At 36.1% G+C, this 21,066-nt stretch overlaps 1 protein-coding gene across 1 annotated transcript in view; it reads left to right on the top strand.

Annotated features, from left to right (window-relative positions):
* Positions 1 to 21,066, top strand: part of LOC149149381 (Peptidase M1 family protein) — a 206,057-nt gene that overhangs the window by 103,886 nt on the left and 81,105 nt on the right. Inside the window, exons 18-22 of the mRNA XM_089438372.1 lie at positions 13,260 to 13,307; positions 13,407 to 13,425; positions 13,682 to 13,686; positions 13,850 to 13,861; positions 13,978 to 14,034. Coding sequence (XP_089294498.1) covers positions 13,260 to 13,307; positions 13,407 to 13,425; positions 13,682 to 13,686; positions 13,850 to 13,861; positions 13,978 to 14,034 — 141 coding nt within the window. The remainder of the gene's footprint in view (positions 1 to 13,259; positions 13,308 to 13,406; positions 13,426 to 13,681; positions 13,687 to 13,849; positions 13,862 to 13,977; positions 14,035 to 21,066) is intronic.

The following is a 21,066-nucleotide window of genomic DNA, read 5'->3' on the forward strand; positions in this document are numbered from 1 at the left end:
ATTTACAATACAACTTGCAGAAATTGGGTTTACAATGACATAATAATGCTGGCTGATGACTTCGAATTTTGAAAAAAATTCTTCACATCTTTGTATTCTGCTTCCTCGGAATGTTGACAAAGTTTGGTCAACATCTCCCAATGAGGTTTGATTCTAAAATCTCAGCTTTAGAAGAAAGAAAATATCTAGTTACTTTTAGATTGTATGAGCTACATGGAATTCTTACAGCATATGAAATGAGGAAGGAATAGGGAAATCCATCCAAAAGGGAAGAATCTTTATAGGTCTCCAAGAAGAAAAGGAAGAACAAGCAAAAGTCAAAAACAAGCTCTGGCTGTAGTGATGATTCAGATAATGAAGAAGAAGCCAACTTTGTGAGAAATTTGAAAAGAGGAACTGGCAAATATAAAGCTAAGCTTCCTCTAAAATGCTTTGGATGTGGTAGAATCATAGTATTGAAAACCGACCGGGTCAAGCCGCTAACTGGTCAAACTAGTTGATTCCATCATAAATCGATCGAGTAATTACTGGTGCGTTTGTGGATCCCAGGCGCAGTTGTTTTGGGCATGCACAAGTGGTTTTGTGCTACGTTACCGGATCCAGCAACATAGGTGTAAAGATCTCCGTATCCTCGGATCTGATCCGGATCCGGATACGGATACGCAAGAATACGGCTCAAATACGACATGTGGCGGATGTGCTTTTTTGGAAACGGCTCCCCCACGCCAGAAACGTATTTCTGTTATAAACCCGAAACCCGCATAACTATTGCCCAAATTCTGAACCCCGAAAAAATTAAAAGTTAAAATGGGTGTATGCGTTGGAGTGTACTGTGCAAGGTATTTTAATTTTATTATATTACCGCCATTTCAAGCGCTGAAGCCTGAAATCTTTCCCACGGCCGCATTTTTTTATATAACTACACCCGCACTATTTATAAACGATAACCACAGCAGCGTTTTATAATTTATAATGTAAAAACGATAAGTTATAACCACAGCCGCAAACGATAACCATAGCCGCATTTATAATTTATAATGACAGCCGCATTATTTAGAAACGATAACCGGTTAATTTTTTTGAAAACCTGTTTTGAACTAGCAACCTGTTTTGAAAACCTGTTTTGAAAACCGGTTATTATCAGCGTTTACGGTTTACCCATTCTGTGCCATTATGTTTATTCCGCCTTTTTTTTATGTATTGATAGTTTGAAATATATATATATATTATATATATATAAATGGACCTTTCAAATGAACATTGAAAAGAAATTCAAATCATATATATTTTAAAGAAAAGAAAACTTTTTATTTATTGATATTTCAATTTGATATATACATAATATAATATATTATAATAATAATAATATATATACGTAGCTTTCACATGAATATTAAAATTTCATATATATTTTAACGTTGCAGTACTATATATATATTCATGATGTAGAGTTGCAATATGCAAAAGATAGAGATCCATTTGAAGATATGTAAATGATATCATGATCTTTTTTGTTACTTTGTATGACAGAGGATGCATCATTTCAGTGTTTCAGTATTCATATTGATAATATATCTAATGTTTTCGGTTCTAAAAGTGTTTGATGGTTCAATGGAGTATTTGATTTTTGAACTTTAAAGTGTTTTTTAAAATTTTAAAAATATTATTATATTTTATTTTTTTGTACGTGACGTATCCTTGCTGTATCCGGATCTTGGATTTTCAAAAAACTAGCGGATCCGGATCCGTATCTGTATCCGAATCCTGGGAAAATAGGGTTGTTTCTCTTGAAAACGACCCCTCCAAGGCTTAAAAAACATTCCTCCCCTCTCATTTGCCTCACGCATCTCCTCTGGAGTTTTCGTGAGCTTTGTTGTGAGCTTGGAGAGTGTTGAGTTTTGCCTGGAGTAGTGTAACAATAAAGAGTTTGGGCCGTGTTTTTCATCTTGGAGTTGCTGTGGAGATGTCTAGTGGAATCATGGTAAGCTTCTTTTAAAATGTTTTGAATGTGGTAGAAGTTAGGAAAGTTTGACTTTCAGACAGATGAAGCCATACTTGTTGGGTACTCTTGTAAAAGCAAAGTATACAAGTGCTACAATCTTAGCGTCAACAAGATAGTAGAAAACATCAATGTAAAAATTGATGAAACAAACTTGTTGAAGACCAAGAAAGAAAGCAAAAATTCTTAAATCTTTGAGGAACAAGAAGAGAAAGAACCAAAGCAAGAGGAAGAAAAAGAAGACGAACACCAAGAAGAGAAGCAATGAGTGGTAGAGCAAGGAAAAACATATAATCAAAAAGTTTTTTAGACACCTCCTAGGACACCTAAACACTGGTATTAGAGGAACCATCCACCACAACAAATCATTGGGGAGAAGAAGAAAATAAGCACAAACACTAGAGCAAGGGAATCTACACTATTGTCGACAATTGGACCAAGTAACGTTCAGGAAGCTAGAAGTGATAAACATTGGATCAAGGCCATGTAAGAAGGACTAAATCAAATAGAGAAGAATGAGACATGGGAACTTGTGCCTAGACCTAAGAACAAAAATGTGATTCGTACAAAATGGGTCCTTCAAAACAAAGTAAATGAAGATAGAAAGGTGACCTTAAACATAGCAAGGATAGTGTGCAAAGGATATTGCCAATTTGAAGGGAGAAACTTTGAAGAAACTTTTGCTCCAATTGCCAGAATGGAAGCAATCAAAATGCTCTTAGCCTATGCATGCTCCAAAATAATAAAAATGTATTAGATGGATGTAAAATCCACCTTTCTTAATGGAGAGCTAGAAGAAGAAGTTTACATAGAACAACCAAAAGGATTCCTATTATCAATAGATGAAGACAATGTTTATAGATTGAAGAAAGCCTTGTATGGACTTAAGCAAGCCCCCAGGGCTTGGTACTCAAGATTGGATAGGGCTTTGTAGCAACAAGGATTCATAATTTTGGAAAGGGAAATGCAGACAATAATCTCTACATAAAGGAAGATAAAGACAATATGATCATCATTGAAGTATATGTTGATGACATGATCTTTGGAAGTGATGCTGATAGATTAAGTCAAAACTTTGCAAAAGATAAGTAGAATGAATTTGAACTTTCTTGGAAGTTGACTTTTTTTTTGGGACTCCTTATATCTCAACTGGTTGGAGGCCTTTACATTTCTCAAACCAAATACATCAAATAAATGTTGAAGAAGTTCAAAATTGAATACTGCAAACTTGTGAGCACTCCTATGGTCATCAGATGCAAGTTGAGCAAAGAAGATGAATCCAAGGAAGTGGATCTCTATGTGTGAGCTTCAAGATTAGATGTAATACAAGCAGTTGGATAGGTTGCAAGATTTCAAACAACACTGAAGGAAACTCATGTTCCAACATTAAGAATGATTTTTAGATATCTCAAAGTAACAACAAACTTTGGGCTGTGGTATCCAAAAGGAAAGGAATTGAGACTGGTAGCTTACACAGATGCAGATTGGGCAGGAAATATAAATGACAAAAGAAGAATAAGTGCAACTAACTTCTACTTGGGTGATTGTTTAGTATCCTGGTTGAACAAGAATCAATCTTCAGTATCCTTGTCTACAAAAGAAGCAAAATATATTGCAGTAGTTGCAATGTTACTTGGGAGCGGGAGCGGGAGCGACCATTTTCAGAAGCTCCCGGTTTGGGAGCGAATCCCGGAGCGATTTTTTAAAAATATATATATATTTTTATATTTTTTAATTTTTGATACATATATGTCAACAAAAACATGTAGAATGATGAATTAGATATAAAAAACATAAAAAAGCATAGATTGAACCATATAACAACAATCATCTAGAAGTTATAATCTTCATCAACCACGTCCGCAAGTTAGTAACATAGTAACATACAACATATTGAGTCTCATGATTCATCAATCTTAAAGTTTCAAGCTTTCAAAATTCAATATATAACATTTATCATCATTGATCACCAAAGTTGTACTTGTAAGCTAAGTGTAACCATTACAACAAATAATATCTAACATGAAATGAAATGTTATAAAATGAAATGAAATGAAACAACTTTCAACTTTCATGAAGCATCATATTCATAATTCATTACTAATGAGTTATAATTGCCAACTTCAAACTTAAATTGTCATATATTGTTTAAAAAAATATCATAATAAATATGAAAGAGTCAATAGTTATAAAAGCTACTAGAAACTAGAAAAGAGAAGTAAATCTATTATCTATTTCTTATGCTTGGGCCTCTTGCCACCACAAGAAATGTCTAATTTTTTAGTCTTTTTGCAAAATCAGGATCTTTGTCATTAATATCACCCTCCAAGCATTAATATCCAGAGGTATCTTTGTCATTACCTTTGTATCTGTATAGGGATCTTTGTCATTAATATCACCCTCTAAGCATTAACATAAGATAGAAAAAGCATAGCATGTCAAGTCAAGATTTTGTTTGAGTGATGCGTACATTTTTAGAAGGGTCATGATAGAGGAGTTCGACAACCAATGTCACTAACATCAAGGTACATAGAGGGATTGGTACTCTTGATTAAATATGAGTTCCATACCCTAATACATGACAAAATTCAATGGAAACATTGCAATCCCCCAATCCTGAAATCCTGAAAAATTGATAAGTCTGCTGGATTTTGAATGAAATCTAAAATTCTACTTTCTCCATATGAAATCCAATGAGGACGAAACCACTCTCAAACATCCTGAGTCATTTCATGGTAATGTTAAAAATTTAAGTAAAAGGATGAAAATGAAAATTAAAGAAAATGTCACTTTTACTTTAAGAATTTAACATTACCATGAATAGCATATCAATACTAGGACCTAGACTTGATCATTAAGTTGCCCCACTCAAAAACTATTTGTTTCTTTCAAAAAAAATTGCATTTCGAACATTACTACAAAAAAAAAATGCAAAAAAGGCAAAACGCTCCCGAAAAGGCAGGGAGCGAATTTTTTTTTAGGGAGCGCGCTCCCGAAATCGCTCCCTTTTCGGGAGTGATTTCGGGAGCGCGCTCCCGACCTGCTCCCGAGTCGCTCCCGCCCGGAGCGCGGATCGGGAGCGGGAGCGAGGGGGGGGGGGGCGCTCCCCCGCAACACTGAGTAGTTGCATGTTGTACTCGGGTCTTTTGGATGAAGCAAACGTTGCAAGAAATACAAGTAAAATATGATGAGCCTCTTCTGGTACTTTGTGACAATACCAATGCAATAAACATCTCCAAGAGTCCAATGAGGCATTCCAAGACCAAGCATATTCCTATCAAGTTTCGCTTTCCAAGGGAGCAATTGAGAAAATAATATCTCAAGCTAGAGTATGTTAGGACGAAGGAACATATTGCATACGTCTTCACCAAACCACTTCCCAGAGAGACATTTGAGTATCTTAGACAGAAACTGGGAGTCATTTCTGCTCCAAATTGATTCACACAATCTTCAACAAAGAAAGACAAGGGGAGAAATAGTATTAGGGGGAGTTACCCTTTGCCATTGATGTCAAAAGGGGAGAGAAAGATCAAGAAGTACGAAGATAAGGTGAGCATAATCACAGGGGGAGTATAATGGAGGAGTTACCCTTTGCCATTGATGTCAAAAGGGGAGAGAAAGATCAAGAAATACAAAGACAAGGTGAGCATAGTCACAGGGGGAGTATGATGGTTGCCGTCAATGACAAAGGGGGGTTTTGTTGAAAGAAGTTGTTATTGATGTCAAAGGTTGTCAAAATGAAAGAGAAAGTTACATATTCAATAACGTATTTCAAAATATTGTTTTTGGATTTTTGATGCCCCATTTGGAAACCCTATCTTTGAATGCATTTTTACACCATTTACCTAGCTGAAATGGAAGCATAACTTATATGGTTGGAAAGCTTAGTTCGAGAGCTTTCCAATGGTATATGACACTCCCTCTATCTCCTCATGGTTGAGGATAAATGATTTTTCAAGTATTCACCACACATTTTGCTACCTGCATAAGCTAGTATAGCCAGTGGACAAGTCGGCCCATTCTATACTCTGAATGCACTATAAATAGGCACGAGGAAGAGCACTTCAAGTCATTCACTCATGTAAGTTTGGATCTGTTCAAACAAGAAAAGAAAAGGAGGAGTTCTGAGGTTCACACCTCATGAACCAAAAATGAGGAGGAGCTGATTTGGAGAGACTTTCTAGGAAGGATTTTTGGGCTTATTTTGGAAGGGTATTTGGGCTTATTTTGGAAGGGTGTTTTAAGGCTTATTTGTGAAGGATTTTTGGCACACCTTTTGAAGGTTTCTGGCCCTGGTTTCTAGGCTGATTGCAGGCCAGGGTTTAAAAGTGGATGCCCTAGTTATCCCCCCTTACTCCAACAAGGCTGTTCTCATTGCTCTTTACCCAATAAGACTCCATAAGCCCATTTAAGACAAAGCACTAGTCATAGAAGCGTTGATCAACCTTCTTTATTATTAAATTTCTCCTTTTTTTCCTAGAGATCTAGGGTTATGGCTAGGGTTTTATGCAGAAAAATTCTAAAAAGTAAATTGTGTTTGATGTTTTATTGCTCTTGAAGTAGGAAATGCATTTATAAAATCATTGTTTTACGAAACGGCCGAACCGAAACGGAAACGGCCGTTTCGTTCCGTTTCATTGCAAAAATTAGTGACCCGGCCCTTGACCCGGCTCGGTTGACCGAGTCAGCTATGACTCGGCCGGGTCATCCAATGACCTGGCCGAGTCATAGCTGACTCGGTCAACCCGGCCGGGTCCGTATTGACTCGGCCGGGTCAAAGCAAAACGGCTGGGCAGCGTATTTACCAAAAAAAAATCAATTTTTTGCTGATTTTTTATAAAGTTAGTTAGGGTTTGTGGAGCTGAAAGGGTTATTGTGATTTGTTTAATGCTTTTGGGGTCCATTTCCCCCTCCCAAACTCTATTTAAGACAGCCAAATGCTCTCATTTCACTCACAGCAGTCTTATGCATTTGAGTGAGAGTCTTCTTTGAGAGTTAGTGAGCAGTTCTTGAGCTTGTTTTGGAGCAGCAGTGAGGAGTGAGGAGCTTCTTGGGCAGCCATTTGGAGCAGCATTAAGGAGCTGATTTTTGGAGCAAGCTTGAGGAGGCAGTTTGTGCCTGGAGGTATTTTTTTCCACCTCTATAAATCTGTTTTTACTTAGTAAATTTTAGGTACATATCAAGATAGCTTAGAGAGTGTTTTTAGTCAAATAAATGAACATTGAATCAATTTTTTTTTTTTTTTTTCATTTTCAGATTGTTTTCCTAGTCAAAAAATGGCACCTAGAGCAAAAGATCCTGCTTGGGCATATGTTGAAATGGTTGATGATGAGATGTGTTGCAAGTTTTGCCATAGGAAAATTAAGTCAGGTCCTGGGGGGATTAATAGGCTGAAACAACACTTGGCAGGGATTAAAGGCAATATTACTGCATGTAAATCTAATGAAATTGGGGAGATTAGAAAGAATTTGTTGGAAAGCTTTGAAAAATTTAATGCAGAAAAGACTAGGCAAAAAGAGATACAGGCTGAAATTGGGAGGAAGAGGGAGATACAAAGAATGATGGCTGCCAACCCCCACTATGAGTTTGAGGGTTCTTCCTCTATCCCTCAAACTGATGCATCAAACCCTTTCCGTTATGTTCCTCCCTCTTTTGCTTCTGTTCAAGATAAGGGAAAGGGTAGAATGAAGGGTGATGGGACTATCAAAAGGTTTTTCACTCACTCAGGCTCCTCTCCATCAGATGCACATGGTCCTGAAGTTAGTAAAGGTCTTGCTCAGCCCACTTTAGATGACCATTGGAAGAAAGAATTGAGGGAGACTGCTTGTGACTACATAGCTAGATGGTGGTATGATGCTGATATCCCCTTTAATGCTGCTCGTTCACCATATTATGAGCCTATGTTTGAGGCCATACATGCTGCTGGAAAAGGCTTCAAAGGCCCTACTATGCAAGAGCTAAGGGGGTTTCGTTTGCAGAAAGAAATTACATCAATTAATGAGTATTTGCAAGATTTCAAGGAATCATGGGCAAGAACAGGGTGTACCATCATGTCAGATGGATGGACTGATCAAAGAAACCGTACCATCATAAACTTTCTTGTCTTCTGCCCACAGGGAACCATGTTTTTAAAATCAGTTGATGCATCTGATAAGGTAAAAGATGGCCACTTGTTGTTTCAGCTATTGGATGAGGTTATTCAGGATGTGGGGGTGGCTAATGTTGTTCAAATCATCACAGAGAATGCCTCTAACTATGTTCTTGCTGGTAGACTGTTAGAGGAAAAACACAAGACCATCTTTTGGACCCCATGCGCTGCACATTGCATAGACCTCATGCTTGAGGATATTGGAAAATTAGATTGGGTCATAAACACTGTAGATAATGCCAAAAGCATAACAAAATTTATCTACAATCATACACTGGTTTTGAGTCTCATGAGGAAACACACTGGAGGCAAGGATATTATTAGGCCTGCCATCACTAGATTTGCTACACATTTTTTGACATTGCAATCTATGCTTTCCCAACATAGAAACTTGCAAAAGATGTTTTCCAGTGATGATTGGAATCAAAGCAGTTGGTCTAACAAACCAGAAGGCAGAGAATTGAAAAGGAAAGTCCATGATGAAACTTTTTGGAGAAAGGCAGCAGAGATTGTGAAGGTTGCTGAGCCACTAGTTAAGGTGTTGCGGTTGGTGGATGGGGAAAGGTTGGCTATGGGCTTCATTTATGAGGCTATGGATCAAGCAAAGGAGCAAATAAAGACAGCATACAAGGATAGAGTGGCAAAGTATGGGCCCATTTGGGCAATCATTGATGAAAGATGGAACAATCAACTCCATCGCCCTATACATGCAGCTGGGTATTTTTTGAACCCACGGTATCATTATAAAGCTAAGGAGTCAGGAGCTTTGAGGGGGGAGGTCAGAGATGGACTGGTTGATTGCATTGAGCGCATGGTCCCATCGGAGTCTGATCAGCTGCTGATACATCAGCAGGTCACATCCTTCAGCAATGCAACAGGTACCTTTGGGAAGAACCTAGCAAAGATTGCAAGAGAAGCAGATGAGCCAGGTAAACAAAAATTTCAATTTTCAATTTCTTAATGGTTTTACTTTTTTTATTAAAGTTTGTTAAATCATTTATAATTTGAAAGTTAGATATAATTTGTAATTTTGTTGAGCTTCAGCCTTCATCTAACTCATAATTCATTACACTCCTATGTTTTTTGCAGCACAATGGTGGGAGGCCTTTGGTGGCCAATGCCCTGAATTGCAAAGGTTTGCAATTCGTATTTTGAGTCAAACTTGCAGTGCATCTGGGTGTGAGCGCAATTGGTCTGTCTTTGAGAGGATTCACACAAAGAAGAGAAACCGTTTGGAGCAAAAACGGTTGAATGATCTAGTTTTTGTCCAATACAACCTTCGGCTCAGACGGAACCAATTGCTGAACAAAAGACCTGATTCAGATCCCATTGTGTTGGAAGACATTGATCCAACATCAGATTGGGTAGTGGAGAGTCGTCTACCAGAGTTTGATCTTGATGAGGATCTTGATGAAATTGATGTTGGAGATCCACTGCAGCGTGTTCAGTTGAATGCAGATCCCAATCCACCAGCCTCAGTCTCACAGCCAGCTAGTAGGACTCCAGTTGTAGGTGCTTCCTCTGCTCAGCCACGACAGAAGCGCAGCCGCATTTGTACTCTATCTCAGCTTGCATCTGCTGCACAGCCTAGTGGTGCTGGCACCACTTCTACAGTTGCAGTTGGAGACGATGATGATGAGGAGGAGCCATGGGGCCCCTTGTCTGACTCTGATGATGATGATCTAGAGATTGGTCGAGATGATCTTGGCTCCTCTGGCAGTAGCTACTAGCCTCCTTGGTTATTTGTATTTTGTTTTGACTCTTGAGTCTTTGATCATGTATGACAGACTACAGTTGACTATGTATTTACTATTGCCATTGGGTACCACCGTACCATTTTGATATAATGGATTGGTTCATGAGCCTACTTTGATCATATGTTGTCTTCCATGTATATTATAATGTTGTGTGTTTGGAAACTTGAATGAAAATCTTTAAAATTATGTTTAAAATATTTAAAATTATGTTTTTTTATAAAAAAATAAATATTTAATGTATTTTTTACAACGACCGAGTCATTGAAATCGAGCCGGCCGAGTCATTACCGAGTCCGAGTCCGAGTCCGAGTCTGAATCCGAGTCCGAGTTGTAAAACATTGTATAAAATATGGCATTGTTGCATGTTAAACCCTTCTCTTTATGGTCGAAGTCATTATTTATTTGCTGTTATGCATGATTTCAGTGATAAAATTCCATTGAAGACCCTAAAACCTTGGTGTCTATTTGAAGGTCTTGACTCCTTTGTTGATTATTCATTGAAATATATTTACTTTTTGCTGTTATCTAACATCACTTGCCTTATCATTGAAAATCTGGAAACCCCTTACTTATAACAGCCCTCTAAATGGTCTAGGGATAGAATACCTGAACTATAGCATTGAATATTTAGGACTTCTAGGCTTTGCTGGTACTATTCATTGAATATCTTTTAGGTGAGCATTTCTGGAATTCTCCCTTGTGGTCAAATGCCACTAAAGAGCAAGAGAAAGGTTGCTAAGGTGACAGTGGTAACCAATCCCTTGTTGCCCTAAGGTTTGTTTCTGCCTAGTGAGTCATTGCTCTGTGCTTGCTAGATTTTGCGCCAAAAACACTCAATTAAACATGGTTTTAGACATAATTGCAATGCAAATTAAATCATATCAATATATGGCTAAAACTTGTGGCACTAGTCTATCAATATTCACTTCTATTTTGGTTAATGAGATTCATTCCTTTACTTGGGTCTATGATTCGTTCAATTGTGGTGCCTTTGCATTTCATTTTACCTTTGGGTTAAGTTTTTATATATTTTCCACCAAGTATTGACGATTGGGAAGCGTGGGAGGGGACACATGTGGAAGGACCACTCGAATTTTAGGGAAATTTAGGGAGGACGTGGGAACGTGGAGGTACCTAGCATAGCGGTCCACATCTATAAAATTATAAATTTAATAATAATAATAATGATAAAATCCCAGCAATGACAATTCATCCCTTGGAAATTCATCATTGTGCAATCTAGTGGAAATAGGATATGGAATTCTACTCTCCATATGGAGTCCGATGAGGTCCTAATCACTCTCAAACATCCTGAAACAGTTAATGGTAGTGTTAAAAATTTAGGTAAATCCTTTTACTTGAGGAATTTAATATTAGCATTTATAAGTTCTATCCCCTATTTTTGTTCTATCTTCTTGGGTTTTTGGGCTTTTATTTATCTTTTTGTGGGGGAAGTGCCCAAGCATTCCCCTTTTGGGGAACCGGAGCAGACGTGGGGAACCATTTCCCCAGATGTTCCCCATTCTCAAAGCGTGCGAAATGTGGGGGGTGTGCCCCACATCCTCAGGGATGCACCCCCATGGAATACTGGTTTTTACACTTGTGGATTTTGAGGATATTACTCGGATATTAATCGTGTTTTTCCCAATATATGTTCAACCTTTTCTAAAAATTTTCCACTGTTTCTTGATTGCCTCAAGGGTTTTAGTGCTCCAGAGGTTGAGGGAGACGAGGCAGTCTCAGACTCTGACCAAGTTTGTAATGATTGGGGGTATTTCCTATAGATTGGAGTCAAGAGACTATATATCCAGATATAGTTTGTTGGTTCTGGAAAACCAGGGGCCACATTGGAAAAGCAAATCATGACCTTTCAACTGAAATGAAATCCATGGTTATCCTTACCACAAAAGTAATGCTCGATTCCACCCTTGAATCAAGGTACTCATTGCTTTTGTATCCCTCATGCCAAATGTTTTTGGTTTGGTCACACACCCAAGAATTTTCCAATCAAGATATTATCTTGGAACAACGAAGCCTTATGCTTGGGATTGACCATAGATTAGGAACCCCATCTATTTTCTTGACAAACTTGGACTAGTGATTAGCTATCCTGGTTTGCTTAGAAACATAAGCAACCAGATCCCTAAAAGCTGGTACTGCATGTACTGGAGCAGAAGCTCCCTCTGTGTCTTAATCCATTACTGAGATGGGAATAGACCTAGACCATGGGCTTGCATACAAGGTTTTGATCTGGTGTGGCTAGTGCAAGTTCCATCTTCAGAGCTGCCAGTATTTGAAAACGTTGCAAACCTTCTCTTTTGCTAGGATTGGTGTGCAAAAACTATGACACATAGGGTAAATACTTGCTCTGGTCGAGAGGATAACGTCTGGCTTCACCTCTAAAATTGATATCATAACAGTAAATGTTATTGTTTTTGGTTCCCTGTTTATGTAAGGCTGGTCCTTGATCCACTTATGTGTGCGTGGGGAGTGAAATGCATGCCTTACATGTTCAATCACTACCTGTAGGTTCTCCCATGGCAACCTTAATATGATTTACCAGCTTCGATGTGAATAGACCTGAGTCTGACAATAAACTCTTCATTCCCTACTGTTGAATCCAACCCCTTTTGGAAGGCCCTGCCTTTACTGACAATGCTTTGTACCTTGTGAAATATTTGAGCCACTGACATCCCTCTGTGCTCTCTGTCTAATGTGAGAAATAGTATGGCATGCCCTCCTAGTCCAATGATAAAGCCTTAGGCAATTTGGATGCTGTTGGCATGCATATTATATTTCTATTTGAGACAAGTCCCAAGAGTATATATTTGCATCGACTCTTCCATAAATGGTATTACTGGATATCATTGATGTGTTTCTTTAAGAGTATTATAGCATGAAATTTTATGGATGAAGATTATGTTGGAATGCTGTAGTACACCTGTTGCTGTTTTTCCTGCATGTATTATGATTTGGATTCCACATAATGAAAAATACAAATATTTCATACTTTTTAAAACTACCAATCATTATGCAGTGCTTATTGAGGCATGCAAAACACAAAACTAGTGTGTTTCATGTCACTGGTATTGTAGCTACATTTATGTGGGGTTTTCAAATTTTAATTCAAATTTAATCAATTTTGTAGGTTATTTCAAATTGCATTTTCATCTGGCAATGCTAGCTATGAAATGTGCGACTTGAGAACTTTTTTGCATGCAGAGTGAATACTGCAAAGTATTTTCCTCGCTTTTAGTTTTGCTTATGAAGTTTTCTGTTTGCCAAGGCCATAGTTCACGAGTGCTTATGCTAGTTGAATTACATTATAATAATGTCTTGTTGGATGTGTAAACAGGATGCTGGTCCCATGGCTCACCCTGTGCGTCCACATTCATATATCAAGGTACCTTAATTGAAAAAGTTACTGATATTGCTTATTTTAGTTGGTTTGTATAACTTTTATGTTTGAACTAATATGTCACTGGTTTTCCTGTCCCAACAGATGGACAATTTCTATACTGGTAGGGGCATACTTCTCGATTAATTTTTTATTTGCAGCAATGTTCTGTTGGGCTTTTCTTCCTCTTTTCATTGGTGTCTTTAAGTTTGCTTTGTACTGTGATTTTCCCAAATGTTGGTGAATGTATTTATTGTAGGGAAATTACACTTAGTCTTTACTTGGTTTATAAATGTCAAATCATGTAGATATTTGGTGAAAAGCTAATACTATTACTCGTTTGCTTTACATGTATGGTTAATCAACTTCAATCCTTGCAGTAACGGTAAGATATTTGTACTTGTTAAATAAATAAAGAAAGATGTTTGTTCTTATATAGTAATCATTTTTTATTTTGATTTTATCATAACCATTACTTTGATGCTCCTTCTAACATGAAATGCTAATGTTGTGCATACTTGGCTACTGTTATATTCTGTTGGCTTTAGGTGTATGAGAAGGTACGTGTTGTCTCTGTAGTTGGTTTTATTTCTATATTGTAAAGCTGTTTATGCTAATTATGTTATTTGCTACTTGATAAATTTGAATGTTTAATATTCTCTGTTCACATGGTTAGGGAGCAGAAGTTGTCAGGATGTACAAGACCATGTTAGGGCAATCAGGGTTTCGTAAGGTACTTATAAAATAATCTTTGTATACTAAAGTGGTTACTGAAATTTCTTTTTTACACAAATATCTCATAAACTCGGAGACTGGTAATTTATTTTGGTAGTTGGGAGCTCTACATGTTTATTACTTTGGCATTATTTGCATGGGAGAGGCACATATCTTTGCTTTCATGTCCTTTAGTTTGCTTCATTTCAATCCTTGGATATATTTATGTGTCTAGCCTAAGCATAGAGTCATTCATTTGTGGAAGGAAAATTGTAGAAATTGTCTTATTTATTACAATATATTTTTAATAAAGATGGGTAGGTATAGACTTCCATGCACATGAATAGGTGGAAGATATAAAACATAGAAAATGGAACTGGAAGTCTATGATTATTATCTTCCTCCTATCTTTACTTGGATGAGCACAGAGTTCACAGGCAAGTAAAATTTAAAACCATAGATTTTGCTTTTTGGCTGGGATAAAATCAAAATTTATTTAAAAATATGTAAAGAAATACATTTAAATGGTGATACTTAAAACCTTAACCAAAAATATGGAGAATTGTATTTTTACTTAAATCCTTTCCAAATTCACTAATTGGAGATAACTGTTAGCCTTATTAATACTTAGAATGAACCTTGGGTGATCTATTCAGGTACAAAGGGCCTGCTACCTCCTGAGCTCCTCTTGCTTTGGGTTGGATTGTGCAATACCGGGGGGATTATCCCTATCTCTGCCGATGAACTATGGATCAAGTCAATGAAAGCAAACTGGTTTAGTGAGCAGATAAAACACATAAAAATTAAAAACTAGCAACTTTGCAGAAGGATTTAGGGAACTAGTGCCTGCCATTGCATGATGGAGTTAGATGAAGACTAAATCAAGTGCGCATATGAAGATGGAGAATTCTGTTTGGATGAATCTCACTGGATCGATATGTTATTAACCCTATGATCAATGCTGGAAAAACAAGTGTATCTTGGTTGCTCAAAATCAAATGAAGGGCCAAACTTCCTTTACCCTACAAACCTTTGGGGTCAAGAGCACCTGCTCGGATTTCCAACTTCATTAACAGCATGAGTGGAATACTCACAAAATCTTATAAAACTGACTTGATAAAACAGAATGTGAAGGCTGCAAGTATCAATCATTAGAATTCAATGCATAGAAGGGAGAGGAAATACGTGGGCCAAGTGCTCAAGCATCATTCATTATCTAGACTTTTGATTATTGCAGGTAATTTGAGTTTCAGTGTCACGGAATCCAACTTCAATACAATCTCTCGACTGTCATCCAATAAACTCAAAATCTCTCCAGCTCAAAATAATTGGAATCATATTAAAGTGAAATAAAAGATAAAATTCAATTAAAAAAATACCACTTAAAGATAGGCTACCCAAGTGCATGAGATAAAGTTACATTATCCAATTGAAAATATTCCAAAAAATATCTCAAGGTGAAGTACCTAATTAAAGTGGATAAGATCGCTTCCAAAATATCTTCAAACTCTAATTCCATCTCTTTTAGCATGCCACTTGGTGGAATCCTCAGTGCTCACACTCTAAGGGACATGGTTCGTGTTTGTGTTCACATTCAACAACAATGAAATTTAAGAAAAAATCACCAATTTTCGTTGGTAAATCTCGCCGTTAAACTATGTATAAATAAATATAATAAATTTATCTCATGTTTTAAATATATAATATAACCTATACAGAATAATAGATATATTAAGTTTTACCTATCTGTAAATTTATGTAATCCATATTATTAACTGTATTCTAAATGTTCTATTAATTGATGTTTTCCAGCCACTTAAGAAAATGGGAAGGGGGAAACATGTATTTTTGATGTGAAAAACCGACAAGAATCATTTGTAGTGTTGGAATTGCAGATATCGATCATTAACATTGCAAAACCATGTTGCAGTAGTGGTACTATGAGTAGTAGAGGGTGCTGAATCCATTTCTGCCTTAAAAACAATGAATTAAAAAATTCAACATTGCAATTTCATCAAAGATTTTATGGGCAGACTTCAGTGATTGCAAATTGGTAAAGGTCAAATTTATAGAACATTTAACTACCTTCTATATTATTATATAGTATATAACATAATGAAATAATTTTTTGAATATAAAATATATTGTTTTATAAAATTCATCTAATCAAAAAGACAACGTGAGGTGTACAGGGAAATATGACTCTACATTTTGTACATGGGAATATGAATATTTGTGAATATGGTTTTTCAAAGCTTTCGCATTTTGTAATTTGGAGGGAACAAAACTATAACTATGTGGAACATGGTGGTGCAAAATTCTTCTGGTGAAGGCATGCCCATTGTTCAGATCGATGCATGTATTGCAGCATTATTTATTCATTTACAGCAGAGTAAACGTTATTTATTTATTTATTTTTTAACTAGAAAGAGAACATTTGTATTTCAAAAAATCCGCGTTGTGGACAGAAGTGCATCAAAGTTTGTGTAAATTCGAATGTAACGAACAAGGTTCGTGTACGCTCTGATACCAATGTTACAAACAAGGTTCGTACTCTGCAATAATCTTCAGGACACATGGTACACGAAGACATCCATTGAGGATATAAATATTTATATTGAATAACGTGAAAGAGAATTGATGTGAGATGATGATGTTACAAATGAGGGTCTCATATAGATACCTAGGCAGATACCCCTTCACGAATGGTCATGTCCTTAGAGATATGTCTCTTATATACCAATCACTAAATAATAATTATTTATGATTGTTATTAATATTTATACTATATTATATTCAGAACATTGCCTTGCCTTCCTCTTCAAAAAGCTGTCCTTAAAGCTCATTGCTAACAAGGCGTATCAAGTGTTCTTTGTCTTTGTAATCTATTCGCATCTTTTGGAATTCTTCGATTTGTCATCTTCGTTGATAGAAGATGATAAAATCTTTTGAGTGATAAACAAAATAGTCAAACTAAGAAGGGATTTGACCATCCTAAATCAATCTTATGTGGAATCTTGGAGTTACTGGAAACTTGAGATGAGTTTTTATCACAAGACTGAATTGTGGTGTCATCGGCATTTTTTGGAACCTAAGTCATTCGTTTCTAGTTTGAATGATATGGATTTGCAAATTGGTGGAATGTGTGCTGTTATGTTTTGGGTGTTGATATGGAGTTCTTCTGATCTTACTTTCTCTTATCATGCGTGGCAATTTCTTGATTCACTTTAGGTATTAATGATCTTGATTTGGTTACAAGATCTTCACTTGAAATTTTCATCGTCTGAATTGCAATATCTGAAGACTTTGATGCTTCTTTCGTGATAAAGTTCTAATTTTGTTTTCAATGATTTTTTATCAATTTTAATTTTCTTAATTCGAGTAAGTAATTTCTCGTTGTGGTTCTTGAGGCGAGTACGTTCTTTGTTTTTTTTGCGATAATCATTTCAACTTCTTTCTGCATTTTTTGCATTTCCTTCTGGTTTTCTTGAAAAATTACTTTTCAGTTATCTTTTACGCCTTCTGGTGTCTGAATTTGGTTTCTTCTTCTTATTATATTTATATTTTATTCATATCAGTTTCAATGAGACACCTTGTAGCGTTAATTTTTTTCTTTGTAGGAAAAAAACTTCTTTTTCATATTTAGGATTAAAGACCCTAGTGCTTCCATCCAGGGTGAACCCAAAATAATGTTGCCTTGATCTCTCCATAGTGTTTGAATAGAAAATTGTGATATAAATGTATAATCCCTAATATTTAATTGTAAATTGGTTATGTAATATTGTTTTTTGTCAAAACAGTGTAATTTTTTGATTATACTTGACTCACGAATCACTAATTCGTTTGTGATTTCCGGATTTATATAATTTTTACTTTTGGCAAGAGAGAAATGATAACATCTTTTCTTAGCAGAGTCCCCTTAATTCTAAATAGCACTTGGGCATAACTAAATATAATTTCTGAAAATCTTCAATTACTGATATCCATTACTTTCTCCGAGATGAGCTTAAAGTTATAAAAGTAACTTCTTTATTAATCTTTCAAATCCCTTTAAAAACATTGAATTGGAACTAAGTGCCTTTTAATTGTAATTTTATTTATTTAATTTTTAATTACCCTTCTTCTGTTTCAAATTGAAACTTGAACGTTGAATGAATTGAATTTTTTTAAAATATCCTTTTTCTTTTTTATTCTTTTCAATAGGTTTACTTCATTAGGCACTTTAACTTTATAGCCTCTTTCCTTAATTCAAATTGACCTTTTATAAAACCTTTAGTTGCTTATATAAATATCTTATAATCCTAAGAATATTGCTTCCCTAGAATTCCACAATGGGGATCTCGACAAAATTCCAATGTTATGAACTTCAATTACTTTTACTTTCCTCGCTTCTTTTTAGATTTTTTTTTTTTCTACTTTGGAGAGGGTTAATATATCTAAATCCTGTCAGTTAAAATTGGTTATATTAAACACTTTATAAAAGTACCCTATAATTTTGTTATCCTTGTGTCAAGCAATTGTAATCTTCTTATGGTTATATCTCCCCTCTTTAAAATTTAATATTATGAAAAGAATGGCTAACTTGTACGGACACGTTGAAACGAGTTGTACAGATGCAACTGCGAGTTTTTATGGAATGCACTTCAGTTTGAAATCACACTCCGAAATTATTGTGTGGTATGGACAATGGACTTCAAGCAAAATTGTTGAGACAATGATTGGATTGATGTCTGGGATTAATCTGTGCTAGCATGCACGTTGGATGAGGTATTTGATTTGGCTAATGTGACTTTTAAATTCAAGATTCTCAATTTTTGTGTGTGCACACTTCTCTTGGAGTGAGGGCGGTTGCAGGTGTCGCAGTTGGTGGCGACTAGTGAAGAATACGGGCACAGTGTGGCTAGAAGTCTGGATTGACACGACAATAGAGTTAAGGCCGGTTAGTTGGATGTCCTTTGGGCCGTGGCTGACGGTGTCTATGGTTGTCTGTCGATGGCGGTGGTTGGATCCCTGTGGGGACAAAAAATGGATTTGGTGGCCACGCTGGAGTTGGTTGACGACTTGTATCTAGTGGTGGTTGTATAACTATCGATTTGCAGTCTTGACAGATCCTACAACGATGGTGGTGGCCCTAGTAGTGACGATGGGGACAAGCTATTGGTGGCTTGCAGTTTTTTTCGCTGACTGTGGCGGCAGTAGCTGGTCGACTATCCGAAGTTGGGTTGCTTGATTGTTGTTTTATTTGTTTTGCCCCGTTATTTTATCAATTATATTTTTATATAATTTTTTTTATCGTTTGTTTTTTTGTTTCTTCTTTTTTAATATAATCTTTTTTTTTTTACTTTTCTATTTAAAAAAAGATTAACACCTTTTCTTTTAATTTTCAATTTTAATTTTAATTTTTTATAATTTATAATTTAATATTCATTTTCTATATTTTTTTCTTGAATCTCTTTTCCTTTTTTTACCTTTCCCTTTTTTTTTTTCTTTTTTCTTCCCTTTTTCGTAAACCTTTTTTCTTTTGGGTATCTTTCTTTTATCTTTTTTTTTTTAATGGCCAAAAGCCTAACGACAAAATGGAGAAACTCCAAAACTTGTACAGTGAAAAGCTCGAATCGCAATGGCCAAATGCTGAATCAAACTTGCTCTATGCACCAGTTGAGCGGCTAGAGGATCGAACATATTTGATACCAATGTAATGAACAAGGTTCGTATATGCTTTGATAACAATGTTACGAACAAGGTTTGTACTCTGCAATATTCTTCAGAACACTTGGTACACAAAGACATCCATTGACGATATAAACATTTATATTGAATAATGTATAAGAGAAATGATGTGAGATGATGATGTTACAAATGAGGTACCCCTTCATGAATGGTCATGTCCTTAAAGACATGTCTCTTATATACTAATCATTAAATAATTATTATTTATGATTGTTATTAATATTTATATTTACATTATATTATATTCATAACATCAAATTGCTGGTTTTCTTTCTATCTAGGCTATTGTGGCTAAATGTGTAAAAATACTAGAAAACATACAAAATTTGGTAACATCTGTAGACCTGTGTGAGGAGTATCTTTACCTTGCCATGATCCCCCATTCTGAGGAGACATTGATGCATTGAGGTCAGGTAGATCTTGAGCTATTGTGATTTTGTCATTACTTGAGAAATATGGATCTGAATGCCATGTGTCAATAGCTAGATGTAGTCCCCCATTTTGCTGGTGGAGATTTGAGGGCTCCTTGGCATTTTTGTGCATTAGGGTTCTATGTTCAATCGACGACTCCATAATAGTGGTTAAGCTTGATAACAACAGGTTGTGTTGCAATTGAAGAAAGGCAATTTCTTGTTGAAGCTGATTAAATTTCTCCATTAGATGCTTCTCTTCCACACTGGAGGTTCGTGGCATGATATTGACAATTTTGTATTCAAAGGCCCTCAAACAATAACTGACTGATTACCCCACAGACAAAATTCCCAAGGGAATGAAAGCGCACGGGTGCGGGTGCTTGAAATGCTTGTCAAAAATCTAAACTTATGAACCAACTTGGCCGTCTGTTCCACAAATGCCTCATCCAATTACAAAGGTCTCCCAGAGACCAACATCTTCAAGTCATTTTGTTATGAATAAAATATATAGGAAATAATGTAAATGATAATAATCATAAATAATTATTAGTTAATTAGTAATTAGGTTGAAGAGGCATGTCTAAATGAGACATGACTCCCCATGAAGAGACACTTGCTTGGTATATAAGCAAGCCTCTCACTCTCATTGTATTATCTATCTTATTCACACATTTAATATATAATATTTGTATCCTCATGGATATCTTTATATTCCAAGTCTTTTGGAGTAATTAATCTAAGAAGGAACTTTGTTCGCTTCATTTGATATCACAGCCACGTTGGCTGATCACCAGGCCTTTGGCCATCAACCTCCCGACAACTTTGTTGTCGTCAATCAAGCATTCACTACGAAGGAGCTTCTTTATACTGCAGTTGCTACTAGGCCTTTGGCCATATCATAAAAAAAA

Source organism: Pinus tabuliformis, chromosome 9 (assembly GCF_031772625.1).
Source record: "Pinus tabuliformis cultivar Carrire ecotype Pingquan chromosome 9, CPIR1, whole genome shotgun sequence".
Taxonomy (NCBI): Eukaryota; Viridiplantae; Streptophyta; class Pinopsida; order Pinales; family Pinaceae; genus Pinus; species Pinus tabuliformis.